Below are 16,411 nucleotides of genomic sequence, written 5' to 3'. Positions count from 1 at the left end.
TCAAAAATTGAGTTTGATAAATCATGATCAAGCAGGAATACAGGGGTTACAGAAGCAAGGTGCATAAATTGATGGAATCATCAGCGGTTCATTGAGTGATGGGGCAGGTTTGAGGAGCTCAGTGACTGTTCTGAATGACCATTTCTCAAACAACCATCTCAAAAAAACTTTCCACAATCCTGTTGATCTCCTCAGAAATGTCAGTTCAGGGTGAAGGCTGGGGGTTTCCAAGGCGAGCAGAAAAGAGCTGGGGAAAAAAATTAAAGGTGGCTGACCCTCAGAGCAGGGAGGATATAAATTGGCAGTGGCAGCTGTACAGGAAAAGAGAGAACATTTACATTAGAAGACAACAAATTGTTATAGCTCCCAGTTCTGAGACAGGGAGAGGAATTGGAGCACTGAGCTCCTCTGGACACACACAATTTACTGTTAATAACTGAAATTCAAAGAAAAGTTTCAGACTAACAGGTTTGGGCTTACCCAGATAGCAGTGCTGGAGAGTGAATGAAGATGGGGTGTTCTTTTCAAATCACTGGAATTCCAAATGAACAGGATAAGATGTGGACAAGAATCTCTTTCCTAATTTTTACTTTTTCTGTACTAATCCATGATTCTGGTAGGTACTTTTAATCCGGTAGGTACTTTTAATCAATTCGAAATTTTCAACCAAGATATTTATTTATTTCTAAACATCAGTTGAGTTAGAGGGAGTTTGTGGAATTAGTTGTTCAGAATTTGAGAAAATGTGCATTTTATGTTTTGCTGAGAAATATTCAAATGTGTTCATGCAAAATACGTTTTACAACCCAATGAAGACAGATCATTGTCTTTGCATCTGGGCACATCTTGGATATCTTGTTAAGGAAGGGATACGGAAGCTGCAAGAGAATTTACACCACAGCTTGACAAGAATCAGTCCAGGGATGAAGATTCGGCATTAAGGAGACTTGAAATATTTCCAGTATTAAGCTAGGATAAATCAAATGCAAGTTAATATGTATATTGTGAAGTTTCAATGGAAAATATCAGATTTCCAAAGACTCTGGAACCAATGATAAGAGAATGACTAATTGAGAACTGAGTGATTGGGGTCAGAGTTTACAGAAAGTGGAATTTGCACAGAGGTCTTTGTTTTGTGCTTTGCCGTTAAAGGTGAAGACTGATCTTTGTTTTAAAGCAGAGTTGGATAAATATCTGAGCAACAATGACGGATCTTGTCAGGAGAACAGGGCAGTGGGGCCAGTTTGAGAATATATTTCCAAGCAACAGCGACAACACGGCCGTGTCTCCTTGTCTTTGAAAATTCCCTCGTTCAGTCGATTTAATTTTCTTACAATAAGTGCAAACTAATTGTACCAAAACAAACCCTTCCTATTTCTCAATATATTAATTTGTTTAGTGAGTGAAAATCCCCAGAGCTGAGCATAAGCTTCCTTATTTGTTGAGTTTAAGATGGTTAGTTCAATGCGCAGTTTGGTTTGAGTGTGGGTTTACCGCAGTCCTGGACACACAGGGTTTGGCACTCGGAGCTTGTTGGTGAATTTTCCTGTTCCCCATGAGTGGATCCGAAGGATGTTAGCAGGCGGGTCTGGCTGTATTTGAGGATGTTGAGATGGAGGTGGGCAGTGGCTGATTGAACAGATTGCTGTAGAGTGAGTGAGTGAAAGGGCAGAGGGACAGCAAGGATGGTGGGTTTGTGGATCAGTGAGGGGGGTGGCGGTGTGATTTGTAAGGACAGGGGGTCAAGCGAAGACTGTAAAGACGGTTTCAGTTACAATACACTTTATTGTATTCAACAGTCAAGAAGGTGAAAGTGTTTTTTATTTGTACATTTACGGACGTGATGTCACCAGCCAGTCCAGTATTTATTGACCTGAAGTAAGTTAAGAGTCAATCACATTGCTCTGAAACTGGGGTCACATTTTAAATTAGCCTCGATAAAGACGGCGGATTTCCTTATGAGTAAGGCAGATGAGATTTTCCTGACATTCAGCAGTTGTTTCATGGTCATCATTAGATTGTTAGTGCCAATTTTCTTTTTAATTAAATTCAGATTCTACCCTGATAGGTTTTGAACACAGGTCCTCAGAACATTGCCTGGGTGTTTGGATTAGTAGTCGACTGATAATACCAGTAAGGTATCACCTCCCCTCAGTGTGTGTGTGTGTGTGAGAGAGAGAGAGAGAGAAAATGATTATACATCTGGTTGTATGTGTAAGTGTGTGACAGAATTTGTATGTGAGTGTCTAGGTGTGTACAAGTGAGTGTATTGGTTTATGTGGAGGGGGATGTGCATATGTGAGTGTGTGAATTTGTGTATGTCTGTGTCAGTGAGTAAGAGAGTTTGTGTGAGAGTGTGTGTGTGTGTAAATGTACTTGTGAGGGTTAGTGTGTGACAGTGGGAGGGTGTATGAGAGTGTGTGTGTGAAGGTTTGAACGTGTGAGGTGGCGTGTGTAAGGGTTTGTCTGTGAGCGAGAGTTTTTGTTGAGTGTGTGTTTGTGTGTGTGTGTGTGTGTGAGAGTGAGTGAGCAAGAGTGTTTGAAGATAGAACATTACAGCACGGTACAGGCCCTTCAGCCCTCAATGGTTTCACAGGTTGGCACAACAATCTGAAGCCCATCTACCCTACACTATTCCATTAGCATCCGTATGTTTATCCAATGACCATTTAAATGCCCTTAAAGTTGGTGAGTCTACAACTGTTGCAGGCAGTGCGTTCCATGCCCTTACTACTCCCTGAGTAAAGAAACTACCTCTGACATCTGTCCTATACCTATCATCCCTCAACTTAAATCTATGTCCCCATGTGCTTGCCATTACCATCTGAGGAAAAAGGTTTTCACTGTCCACCCTATCTAATCCTGTGGTCATCTTGTATGTCTCTGTTAAGTAACCTCTCAATTCCTCTAATGAAAACAGCCTCAAGTCCCTCAGCCTTTCCCCATAAGACCTTCCCTCCAAACCAGGCAACATCCTCGTAAATCTCTTCTGAACCCTTTCCAATGCTTCCACATCCTACCTATGATGTGGTGACCAGAACTGTACACAATATTCCAAATGTGGCCTCACCAGAATTTTGTATAGCTGCAACATGACCTCATGGCTTTGAAACTCAATCCCTGTACCAATAAAAGCTAATACACCATACACCATCTTAACAACCCTATCAACCTGGGTGGTAGCTTGCAGGAATCTATGTACATGGAATCTCTCTGCTCATCAACACCACCAAGAGTCTTCCCATTAGTCCAGTACTCTGTATTCCTGTTACTCCTTCCAAAGTGAATCACTTCACACTTTTCTGCATTAAAGTCCATTTGCTACCACTCAGCCCAGCTCTGCAGTTTATTTATATCCCTCTATAACCTGCAACGTCTTTCACCACTATCCTTAACTCTACCAACCTTAGTGCCATCTGGAAATTTACTAACCCATCCTAACACACCCTCATCCAGGTCATTTATAGAAATGACAAACAGCAATGGCCCCAAAACACATCCTTGTGATACACCACTGGTAACTGAACACCAGGATGAACTTTTCCTATCAACCACCACCCTCTGTCTTCTTACAGCTAGCCAATTTCTGATCCAAACCGCTAAATCACCCTCAATCCCATGCCTCTGTATTTTCTGTGATAGCCTACCGTAGGGAACCTTATCAAACGTTTTGCTGAAATCCATATACACCACATCTACAGCTTTACCCTCATCCACCTGTTTGGTCACCATCTCAAAAACTCAATAAGGTCAGTGAGGCATGAACTACCCTTCGCAAAATCGTGTTGACTATCTCTAAACAACTTATTCCTTTCTAGATTATTATAAATCCCATTCCTTATAATCCTTTCCAAAACTTTACCCACAACTGAAGTAAGGCACACAGGTCAATAATTACCAGGGTTGCCTCTATTCCCCTGGACCATGGGGACAGCATTTGCTATCCTCCAGTCTTCTGACACTATTCCTGTAGACAATGATGACAGAAAGATCAAAGCTAAAGGCTCTGCAATCTCCTCTATAGCTTCCCAGGGAATCCTAGGATAAATCCCATCCAGCCTAGGGGACTTATCTATTTTCACAATTTCCAGAATTCCTTACGAACCTCAATCCCATCTAGTCTAATAGCCTGTATCTCAGCCTGTTTATGTGAGTGTGTGTGTGTGTGTGTGTGTGAGTGAACATGTGTGTGATGATTTGTGTCAGACAGGTATACACTGCTGTTCTGCAGTCTCTGACTGGGCAAGTGCTGAGGTTGGGAGTGTGGCAGCTTTGTCCCATATAGGTGCAGCGAGTTTGTTGGGAAAAGGGTTTATAACAAAACCCACAGATGCTGGAAATCTGAAATCAGTAAAGCAGAAAGCACTAAAGAAACTCAGCAGGTTTGGCAGCATTTGTGGAGAGGTTATGAATAGGAAGGGTGTGGAGGGATATGGGCCGGGTGCTGGCAGGTGGGACTAGATTGGGTTGGGATATCTGGTCGGCGTGGACAGGTTGGACCGAAGGGTCTGTTTCCATGCTGTACATCTCTATGACTCTAAGAAGCAAAGTTAACATTTCAAGTCCAGTATGATTTCTTCAGAATATGGGTCTTATGCAGAATCTATGCAGACAGACAGTGCTGTCCTCTGTACTGCCCCACTGATTACTGCCATGATGTGGTGATGGGAACCCTGTGGTTTTGCTGGTTGATTCAACTCATTCTTCGTCTGTTCTCCAGTCCTTGTAACAGGAAGAGAAGAGGTTTTACACATCTCCCCGACAGCTCCTGTTGTGAGTGTGGGTGCGTCGGTGGAATTGGTCTGTCAGACTCAGTGCCCAAACAGCCAGCCCAACTGGGAGAAGACCATCGACTCTGCTCCTGGAAAAATTACCTCTCACCCATTGAAGGCAGTTCTCCGAATCGACAAAGTGCTGGAGTCGTATGAGGATGACTACAAATGTACCACGATGTGCAGAGGAAAGTTCTACTCCAAGGATGTTTACTTAGCAGTTTATTGTAAGTGCTAAAATGCTTGATAAATTGCAGACTACCACGATTAGATTAGATTACTTACAGTGTGGAAACAGGCCCTTCGGCCCAACAAGTCCACACCGACCCACCGAAGCGCGGCTCACCCATTCCCCTATATTTATCCCTTTATCTAACACTACGGGCAACTCACCTAACCTGCACATCTTTGGACTGTGGGAGGAAACCGGAGCACCCGGAGGAAACCCACACAGACATGGGGAGAACGTGCAAACTCCACACAGTCAGTCGCCTGAGTCGGGAATTGAACCTGGATCTCTGGCGCTGTGAGGCAGCAGTGCTAACCACTGCGCCACCGTGTCGCCCACGAAAATCAGTAGACTAGATTAGATTTTCCCTACAGTGTGGAAGATGTTAGTCCCTAAGACAGAAATTAGTCTTAAAAGCAGAAACTGCTGGAGGGACTCAGGCCCAGCAGCATCTGAGGAGAGAAGGCAGAGTTAAAATATCAAGTCTGAACTGATGCCAAGTAGGAAAAGATGGTATCTATGCTGACGACAGTGGGAAGGGGTATGGGGACGTGAACAGATAGATAGAGCTCAGAGAGAGAGGAAACGATAGGCAGACAGAAGGAGTGGATAATGGTGAGCCAGGGAGAAAGAGAAGCTGCTCCTGGGACCGTTACTGAGTGAAGGTGGGCTGGCTGTACTGAAAGGAGTCCCTGTGTTGACAGGGTCTGGGGCTGTGGGGTGGGTAAAGGACATGGGAGGAGGTGCTTAGGCCCTAAAATATTGAACTAGAGATTGATTCCTGAAAGTATATTGGCGTAGCTTGTTACAGGTCCATCCATTGTGTGCCCCCCACTTTACACCCCTACCCCAGCTGTTATATCCCCTAACCAAGGGACAAGCAGGATGGAGCAGAGAGACAGACAGACCGATAGGAACTATGTGAGGGTCAGAGAAGGGTAGAGAAGCAGAAGCAAAACGCTGCAGATGCTGGAAATCTGAAATGAAAATAGAAAATACTCAGCAGCTCTGGCAGTGTCTGTGGAGAGAGAAACAGCATGAACGTTCCAATCAATGGCTTCCTATCATGACCAAAACTAAAAGAGAGGCAGAGAGAAACAAACATTGCAATGGATCTCAGGAACAGAGACAGAGAGAGAGAAAGGCAAAACCGCACAGCAATGGACAAAGAAATAGAAAACAGTTTCTACCCGACTGTTGTTAGAATACTGAATGGACTCACAAGCTCTTAACATTCACCTGTACCTGTGTTTTTGTTTTTGCTGTTGTTCCCCTATTATTTACTATCTGTGCTGCTTAACTCTGTGGTCCGCCTGTACTGCTCGCAGGACAAAGCTTTTCACTCTGCCTCGGTACAAGGGACAATAAATTCAATTCAATTCAAAAAGGATGAACAGAATTTTTTAATTCACTCATGGGGCATGGGCATCGCTGGCTGGGCCCAGCATTTATTGCCCGTCCCTAGTTGCCCCTTGAGAAGGTGGGGGTGAGCTGCCTTCTTGAACAGCTGCAGTCCATGTGCTGTAGGTTGACCCACAATGCCCCTAAGGAGGGAATTCCAGGCTTTTGACTCAGCGACACTGAAGAAACCGTGATATATTTCCAAGTTAGGATGGGGAGTGGTTCAGAGGGGAACTTGCAGGAGGTGATATACCTGCTGGCCTCGTCCTTCCAGATGGAAGTGGGGGTGGGTTTGGGAGGTGCTGCCTGAGGATCTTTGGTGAATTTCTGCAAACCATCTTGTAGATAATACACACTGCAGCTACAGAGTGTCGGTGATGGAGGGAGTGGATGTTTGTAGATGTGGTGCCAGTCATGTGGGCTGCTTTGCCCTGGATAGTGCCAAGCTTCTTGAGTGTTGTTGGAACTGCACCCATCCAGGTAAGGGGAGAATATTCCATCCCACTCCTGACTTGTGCTTTGTAGATAGTGGACAGGCTTTGTGGAGTCAGGAGGTGAGTTACTCGCTACAGTATTCCCAGCGTCCAATGTTACTCGTCCAATGTACAATGTGGCTGGAATGTTACTTGCCACAAATGAACATGGAGTATTTCAGTCTGTTTCAGATGAGTGGTATTGAGGAAGAGAGACACAAGGTAAGAGAGAGGGTGGAGTGGGCAGCAATTCTAATTAAGAGACAGGTTTGTGGATAAATCTCTGCACTGACATTTTAATACATCTGTCTTTTTTTACAGCATTCCCACATAATCCCACCGTGGAACTGATGTCACCTAATCCAGTGGCTGGGCAAACAGTGACCCTCAGATGTTCTGGACAAAATCTTTACCCCTGCCATAAGGTCAAGGTTTATTGGTATCAGGGCCGTGAGCCGCTCCCTGACCCTGAGGAGCCAACAGTGACAAGAAATGACCACCTGTGTAACACGGTCTCTCATCGAAACTACACAACAACCAGCAAGGACCGAGACCTCACCTTCGCCTGTGAGATTCGCCTGGGACTACCCACAGCTGGATTCCAAAGCAAGTACAGCTCACTGGAGATCCACCTGAACTGTGAGTCTGCCCCAACTGCCCCTTCAGTCCGGCCATTTTGAAATTGCAAAGGACTATCAATTATTTGTAATGTGTCCAACAAGGAAATAAGAAATTGATCTCACAATTAATTTGACAATGTTATATAGAGAGCTTAGAAAGATAACCGGAAAAGTTGAAATAGGAATAAAGAACCTTGGAGCAGGAGTCACCCATCCAGCCCTTCGAGCCTGTTCCGCTATTCACTATGATCATGGCTAATCATCTCAGTCAGTTCCCTGTTCCTGCTTTCTCCCCATATCTTTTGGTCCATTAAGAGCAATATCTAACTCCTTTTTGAAAGTATTCAATGATTTGGCCTCAACCCCTTTCTGTGACAGACATTTCCCCAGGCTCCCCACTCTCTGGGTGAAGTAATTCCTCCTCATCTCCATCCTAAATGGCCTATTCCATATCCTTAGACTGAATTCTGGATTCCCCAGTCACTGGGCACATCCTTCCCGTGTTGACCCTGGTTAGTCCTGTGAGCATGTTCTAAGTTTCAAGTTTTAGGAACAGCAAGGGAGCAGTCACCTCATTAGGGGTTTACTACAGCCCCCCCCAATAGCAGCAGGGAGATTGAAGAAAGCATAGGTCGGCAGATTTTGGAAAAGTGTGGACGTAGTAGGGTTGTTGTAATGGGTGACTTTAACTTTCCCAATATTGATTGGAACCTCCTTCGAGCAGAAGATTTGAATGGAGCTATTTTTGTAAGGTGTGTTCAGGAGGGTTTCCTAACTCAGTACGTTGACAGGCCGACGAGGGGAGAGGCCATTCTAGACTTAGTGCTCGGAAACGAGCTGGGGCAGGTATCAGATCTTGTGGTGGGAAGATCTAGATAGAAATAGAGGAAGCTGATGTCCTGAAAATTTTGTCAAACATTAAGATTGACAAGTCGCCAGGCTCGGACCAGATTTGTCCTCGGCTGCTTTGGGAAATGAGAAATGCAATTGCTTTGCCACTTGCGAAGATCTTTTCATCCTCGCTCTCCACTGGAGTCGTACCTGAGGATGGGAGAGAGGCAAATGTAATTCCTCTCTTCAAGAAAGGAAATAGGGAAATCCCTGGCAATTACAGACCAGTCAGTCTCACATCTGTCGTCTGCAAGGTGTTAGAAAGGATTCTGAGGGATAGGATTTATGACCATCTGGAAAAGCATAGCTTGATTAAATGCAGTCAACATGGCTTTGTGAGGGACAGGTCATGCCTCACAAACCTCATCGAGTTCTTTGAGGATGTGACTAAAAAAGTTGATAAGGGTCGAGCTGTGGATGTGGTGTATATGGACTTCAGTAAGGTATTTGAATAAGGTTCCCCATGGTAGGCTCATTCAGAAGGTCAGGAGGAATGGGATACAGGGGAACTTAGCTGTCTGGATACAGAATTGTCTAACCAATAGAAGACAGCGAGTGGTAGTAGAAGGAAAATATTCTGCCTGGGAGTCTGTGGTGAGTGGGGTTCCACAGGGCTCTGTCCTTGGGTCTCTACTGTTTGTAATTTTTATTAATGACTTGGATGAGGGGATTGAAGGATGGGTCAGCAAGTTTGTAGACGACACAAAGGTTGGAGGTGTCGTTGACAGTATAGAGGGCTGTTGTAGGCTGCAGCGGGACATTGACAGGATGCAGAGATGGACTGAGAGGTGGCAGGTGGAATTCAACCTGGATAAATGTGAGGTGATGCATTTTGGAAGGTCGAATTTGAAAGCTGAGTACAGGATTAAGGATAGGATTCTTGGCAGTGTGGAGGAACTGAGGGATCTTGGTGTGCAGGTACATAGATCCCTTAAAATGGCCACCCAAGTGGACAGGGTTGTTAAGAAAGCATATGGTGTTTTGGCTTTCATTAACAGGGGGGATTAAGTTTAAGAGTCGTGAGATCTTGTTGCAGCTCTATAAAACTTTGGTTAGACTGCACTTGGAACACTGCGTCCAGTTCTGGTCGCCCTACTACAGGAAAGATGTGGATGCTTTGGAAAGGGTTCAGAGGAGGTTTACCAGGATGCTGCCTGGATTGGAGGGCTTATCTTATGAAGAGAGGTTGACTGAGCTCGGACTGTTTTCATTGGAGAAACGGAGGAGAAGAGGGGACCTAATTGAGGTATACAAGATAATGAGAGGCATAGATAGAGTCGATAGCCAGAGACTATTTCCCAGGGCAGAAATGACTAACACGAGGGGTCATAGTTATAAGCTGGTTGGAGGAAAGTATAGAGGGAATGTCAGAGGTGGGTTCTTTACACAGAGAGTTGTGAGAGCATGGAATGCGTTGCCAGCAGCAGTTGTGGAGGCAGGGTCATTGGGGACATTTAAGAGACTCCTGGCCATGCATATGGTCACAGAAATTTGAGGGTGCATACATGAGGACCAGTGGTCGGCACAACATCGTGGGCTGAAGGGCCTGTTCTGTGCTGTACTGTTCTATGTTCTATGTTCCATGTTCCATGAGACATTTTGCCCCAAAACCTTTATTCTTCTAAACTCCACTGCCTACCATCCTAACTGATCTTTAGCTGTCCCAGGAATCCCTCTGGTGGTGGAGGTGATGAAATGGGAGGTGGATTGTCTAGACCCAGTCCAGGAACAATGGGCTGAGTGGTCTGCTTCCATGCCATTTGAAAATGTAATCATAGATCCAGATTTTTAAGATGATTCAGTAAAGGATTTGCTAAAGGAAGGATAGTCCAGAGGAGAATACAGAGGAATACATTATGTGTTCATGTCTTCGGAAAGGTGGGAAATGTTTGGTGCTGAAACATTGAAACTGAGACCCTCTTTAAAAGGGCTCCCTTTACAATGAGACAATTCTATTAATCGGGAATCCCTGTTGTGAAAATCGTTCTTTACAAAGTGTTCCGCAGAGTGAGACTCCCTCTTTAAAAGGGGCCAGATTGCTGAAGGAGCCCTGATAGAGTGAGGACATTAAAGGTGCGGTTTATGAGACTCCCTCCCTTTTCCACGGCCTGCTACTACATATCTCTTCACATTGAGCTACTCTGTAAGCTCTTCTTATTTCTCTTTAATTATTTTAAAACTGCATCTCTCTGTTGAAATTGTCTCTGTGTTAAATACAGCTGGACTTTACGATGTCTGGATTGAGCCAGTCCAGACGGTGGAGCTTGCTGGGAGACCTCTCTCTCTGTCCTGTGGTGCGGGAAGTAGCAATGTCCCTACAATTACCTGGAGGAAAGCGGACTCAGGGAGCATGGCCCCTTCCCACTGGAACATCAGCCAGGGGACCAGATATTCAACACTCTACATGGAAGAGCTAGAGGCTGGAGACAGAGGAGTTTATATCTGTGAAATCAGCGATGGTGAAAGCCACACCCAACGTCAGAGCTCAGTAGAAGTTTGGTGTGAGTGCTTCTAACCTTCTAGAAAACACTCTGCGGGCCATTTGGCCCATTATGTCTATGCTAGAGCTGCTCAATTAGTCCCTTTGCCCTGTTCTTTCCTATCGCTCCTGTGAAGGTGATCACCTTCAACTATTTCCTCCAATTAGTTTTGTAAGTTTCTGTTGCAAACCATTTCTAAGGTAATGATCCTAATCGTTAGAGAGAGAGAGAGAGACAACGGATGGGGCTTTAACCCATTGGTCACCTCACCTCAGGTGAGGGAGAGGTAGGAACCTTCATGGTAACCTCAGCTGGAGTGAGAACTGAACCCACGCTGTTGGTAACAATCTGGGGTATTGTATACCAACCCTCCAGCCAATCCCACTCTCCCCCAACTCAATATTGGTCTCTATAGCACTCTTTGAAAGGGCGTTACATTGCACATATGGTATTAGTCATTACCTTTCACTGGGAAACAAGGATTTTCCTGAAAAGGAGAGAACACTGTGGGATAGGAGAAGCCCTGGGAATTGGACTGGGACAAACGTGACCTGTCATACAGTGGAGATATTTCCCTGACAGCTGGGCGGCACGGTGGCACAGTGGTTAGCACTGTTGCCTCACAGTGCCAGAGACCTGGGTTCAATTCCCGCCTCAGGCGACTGACTGTGTGGAGTTTGCACGTTCTCCCCGTGTCTGCGTGGGTTTGCTCCGGTTTCCTCCCACAGTCCAAAGATGTGCGGGTCAGGTGAATTGGCCATGCTAAATTGCCCGTAGTGTTAGGTAAGGGGTGAATGTAGGGGTATGGGTGGGTTGCGCTTTGGCGGGTCGGTGTGGACTTGTTGGGCCGAAGGGCCTGTTTCCACACTGTAAGTAATCTAATCTAAAAAAAAAACCCATATTTTTGTAGTACTTTTTACTCTTACTAAATGAAACATCCCTGCCAGCTTATTTTGTTTCTTTACACCTTTCAATTCTATCAGCCCCATGCTGCAGGCAGTGGTTAGATCTGTCTTTGAATCAAAGACCACCTCTGAGTAAGTGTTAATACTGTCACCTACTCAGAACAATGCTGTCCCCATCATCGTGTCTCCATAACTCACTCAAAACAATGGAAAGATTAATGACTCAGGTGAGTGAGTGACGAAAATAGCTTCCTTACTGACTTCTCTCGGGATCTGATTAGGTTGCAGAACATCAAACATTTTCCTCCACTAGTTTGTACCTTTAAATACATATTAAATAGGGCCACTACCCCCTTTAAAGAATTTACAATCAAAACAGAGCTTCCGTGAAACTGCATGTATGAATATGTAAGAACTATCAAAACCAGCAATAGGCAATAAGATCTCGTGACCCAGCTGGGGAGATCAGTTTAATACCCTCTATATTTTTATTTGGTACATGTACAATTTCTCACTTATTTACATCAGTATTTTTATAAATATTAAAGACAAAATGACGAACACTTCTTAATTACGCAAGCTCAGACTGGGTAGACATTCCAAACCCACCAGGAGTAACAACCCGAGTTAAAAACTTTCTAAATAATCTCCTGCTTCCCCAGGACAGATGTCGTGAAAACCTGTGTACAGTAGGTGACACCATGGTGATAAATCTTAATGTATGTAAAAACTATATATAAAAGAGACCTCTGTGAAACTATACTTTGGATTCCATTGCTGCCTCACACTGTGCCAGTAAGGAGGCTATTTTCACCACTCACCCACCTGGGTTATTATTAAACATAATTCCACACCCAGTCAGACAGCGCTTCCCACTAACCCGTCCAAGATAGTTTTAAAACTATTTTCCGACATTGAAACAGCGACTACACATCGAGAGTACTTAATTGTTTGTGAAGTGCTTGGGGAACTCCCATCATCCTGCAAGGTGCTATATAAATGTAAATTCTAAGAGAAAGTGAGGGCTGCAGATACTGGAGATCAGAGCTGAAAAATGTGTTGCTGGAAAAGCGCAGCAGGTCAGGCAGCATCCAAGGAACAGGAGAATCGATGTTTCGGGCAGAAATGTAAATTCTAACTTTCTTCAACAAAAATACAGTCTCTTCCAGTCTTTTAAAGATTAATCTTCAACACCTGGAGAGTTGGCAGCTCCAAGTCCGTAGAGTGACTGAAGATTCATGTTCCTAGTTGGTTATTAAACGAGTAGAGTCGGGAGACAGTGTGGGTCAGTGAGTCCACCAGGGCCTAAGGGTGAGACAGAGTTACTGTGAGGTGAGTATACAGGGCCAGAAAGTGGGATTGGATCAGAACCAAAGGATCAATACACCATAGAATGAGGCCATTCGGCCCATTGTGTCAATGCCAGATCTCCAAATGAACACCATTCTCCCACCTTCTTCCCATAACACTGCCCATCTTTCTTTCCAGTTAATTGTCTAATTCCTTCCTGACTATCTGTGTCAATGTGTATGATGTGATAAGGGAAGAGGCCATGGAAGGGTTGGAACAGGAGGATGTTGGACTGGGAGACCGTGTGGGTCAGTGAGTGCACCGGGGGGGCCAGGGCGAGTGGGAGTTACTGGGAGGGGAGGATACGGGGCCGGCAGTTTTTGGAGGAGCTGACGTGTGTTCCCTGATTTCCAGACAGACCTCTGGATGTCTCCATCGAGGGAGGGGGCAGTGCCAGGGAGAGCGAGACGCTGGTGTTAACCTGCCAGGGAGATGCCAACCCCGAAGCCAACATCACGTGGGGGAGGAGAGAGGCCGGGGGTGAGCAGCTGCGGTGGAACATCTCCATGTCCCGGGGAAAGTCGGAGCTGAGAATCGATTCCCTGAGGCGTGATGACCACGGGCTTTATGAGTGTGTGGTGGAGAATCCACTGGGGACAGTGAGGCTGGAGGCTCACCTCAATGTGGAATGTGAGTACATTCACTCCGAGATTAGAAAGAGAGGTTTCATCATTCCAGGGCCCAGAGAGAGAGAGAGAGAGGACAGCACACAGCTAGGGGGCACACACTGTCCTCAGGAAGAGAACAGTGGAGAGAATCAAATCATCGCAGGAGAAGGCTGTTCAGCCCATCTTGTCAAGCTCTCTGAGATTTTGGGGGCGGCATGGTGGCTCAGTGGTTAGCACTGCTGGCTCACAGCACCAGGGTCCCCGGTTCAATTCCAGCCTTGGGTGACTGTCTGTGTGGAGTTTGCACATTCTCCCCGTGTTTGTGTGGGTTTTCTCCGGGTGCTCCAGTTTCCTCCCACGGTCCAAACATGTGCAGGTTAAATGAATTGGCCATGCTAAATTGTCCATAGTCGTTAGGTGCACCAGTCTGGGTGGGTTACTCTTCGGAGGGTCGGTGTGGACTTGTCGGGCCGAAGGGCCTGTTTCCACACTGTAGGGAATCTAATCTAATCACCCCAGAGGCTGGTATCCCTTAACCAAGTCACCCTTTATCTTCACGTGGAGAGTCCTTGACACTGATCCAGCTCCCTCAGAGCCAGGTCTCAGAGTGAACAGTACCTCTGACACTCCTGTTTATACCAGTCAGCCAGGGATCCCTGATTGGAGCAGATTAACAGCCCCAATCGGGGAACTCCTAGTCTATGAAACAGTAAGGACTGATGCTAGAAGCCAGAGCCAAAATATGTGAGGCTGGAAAAGCACATCAGATCAGGCAGTAAAGGAGGAGCAGGAGAGTCAAGGTTTCAGGCTGTGGGCCTTCGTCAGGATCCTGTCAGAAATGTTCACTTCCCTGCTCCTCGGATACTGTCTGACCTCCTGTTCTATGAGGTCCACCTGGCTGACCTCATTATAATCAGTACACTGCCCACATTCCCTAGAGTCAGTCAGTTAGTGAGACCCTTCTCTTCCTTACTGGCCCATGGCTGCTGTTCACACCTCCTGCTGCCCCCATGATGGGGCCTCTTAAGACAAGCCTGTGCTCTGGAAAGGCCCTGAAGGCCCGGTTCTATCTGAATGCAGCTGCTTGTTGTTTAGACACTGTGGCCTTGCACAACATGAGTGTGAAGATTGCCCTCCCATCTGCCTGGTCTAACCCTCACCAGCCATTCCCATCTCCAGGACAGGCTGAGAGACACCCTGTTCTACCCGTGCCTCAGTGCAGGTGGGTGCAGTCTCAGGAGGAGATGGGGGGTGGGGTGCCTTGTGACCCTATCAGCAATCTCTGTGCCCCCACTGTTGGAGGGCAGGTGAAGGGGTACCACACCCAACAGTCTGGGAAGCATCACCGTCAAGATTTCCTCACCTTATCTCCCATCACCAACTGCCCCCCACCCACCCACTCAGTCCAATGTCCTTTCCCACTCAGCCATCTCAAATAATTTGACAGCTAATTTTCTACAAGAGTCACTACACATACAGTCATAGAGATGTACAGTACGGAAACAGACCCTTCGGTCCAACTTGTCTATACCAACCAGATATCCTAAATTAATCTAGTCCCACCTGCCAGCACCCGGCCCATATCCCTCTAAACCCTTTCTATTCATATACCCATCCAGATGCCTTTTGAATGTTGTAACTGTACCAGCCTCCACACCCACGTTCCATACACACACCCCACTGTGTGTGAAAATGTTGCCCCTTGAATCCCTTTTAAAGCTTACCCCGCTCATCTTAAACCATTCCCTCTAGTTTCGGACTCCCCTACCCTGGGGAGAAAACACCTTGGCTATTCTTTTTTCTTTATTCGTTACTGATTCATGGGATGAGGTGTCACTAGCTCAGTAGAATTTATTGCCCATCCCTAATTGCCCAGAGGATAGTTGGGAGTCAACCACATTACTGTGGGTCTGGAGTCACAGGTAAGCCAGACCAAGTAAAGAACATAAAACATAGACCATAGAACAATACAGTGCGGAACAGGCCCTTCGGCCCTCAATGTCGCACCGGCCTGTGAACTATACTCAGCTCGTCTCCCTACACTATCCCATCATCATCCATGTAAGGATTGTTTAAATCTTCGTAATGTGGCTGAGTTATTACATTAGCAGGTAGGGCATTCCACGCCCTGACCACTCTCTGAGTAAAGAACCTGCCTCTGACATTTGTCTTAAACCTATCACCTCTCAATCTGTAGTTATGCCCCTTGTACACGCTGACATCACTATCCTAGGAAAAAGACTTTCACTGTCTACCCTGTCTAATCCTCTGATCATCTTGTATGTCTCTATCAAATCCCCTCTTAGCCTCCTAGATGGCGGTTTTCTTCCCTAAATGACATTAATGAAACAGATAGATTTTCCCAACAATCGACAATGGATTCATAGTCATCACTAGCTTCTTTATCCTATCCATGCCCCTCATAATTTTATAAACCTCATGAAGATCACCCCTCAGCTTCAGACGCTCCAGGGAAAACAGCCCCAGCCTGTTCACCCTCTCCCTATAGCTCAAACCCTCCAACCCTGGCAAAGTCCTTGTAAATCTTTTCTGTACCCTCTCAACCTTGTGCTTTGGGATAAGTAGACACTGGGAAAGGCGATATGTAAATGTGAGTTTTCTTCGATTGTGTGTGTTGAAAGAGAACAAACAACCGAGTCAAGGGTGGGGTGACATGAGAGT

At 45.8% G+C, this 16,411-nt stretch overlaps 1 protein-coding gene across 1 annotated transcript in view; it reads left to right on the top strand.

Moving 5' to 3' along the window:
• The first annotated feature begins 390 nt into the window (after nt 1-390).
• Nucleotides 391-16,411, top strand: part of LOC132828790 (hemicentin-2-like) — a 33,008-nt gene continuing 16,987 nt past the window's right edge. The window contains exons 1-5 of the mRNA XM_060845885.1: nt 391-616; nt 4,721-4,999; nt 7,197-7,514; nt 10,606-10,887; nt 13,476-13,751. Of these exons, the coding sequence (XP_060701868.1) occupies nt 505-616; nt 4,721-4,999; nt 7,197-7,514; nt 10,606-10,887; nt 13,476-13,751 (1,267 nt within the window). The 5' untranslated portion in view covers nt 391-504. The remainder of the gene's footprint in view (nt 617-4,720; nt 5,000-7,196; nt 7,515-10,605; nt 10,888-13,475; nt 13,752-16,411) is intronic.

This window comes from Hemiscyllium ocellatum, chromosome 28 (assembly GCF_020745735.1).
Source record: "Hemiscyllium ocellatum isolate sHemOce1 chromosome 28, sHemOce1.pat.X.cur, whole genome shotgun sequence".
Classification (NCBI taxonomy): Eukaryota; Metazoa; Chordata; class Chondrichthyes; order Orectolobiformes; family Hemiscylliidae; genus Hemiscyllium; species Hemiscyllium ocellatum.
This window is presented reverse-complemented; position numbering and strand designations above follow the sequence as displayed.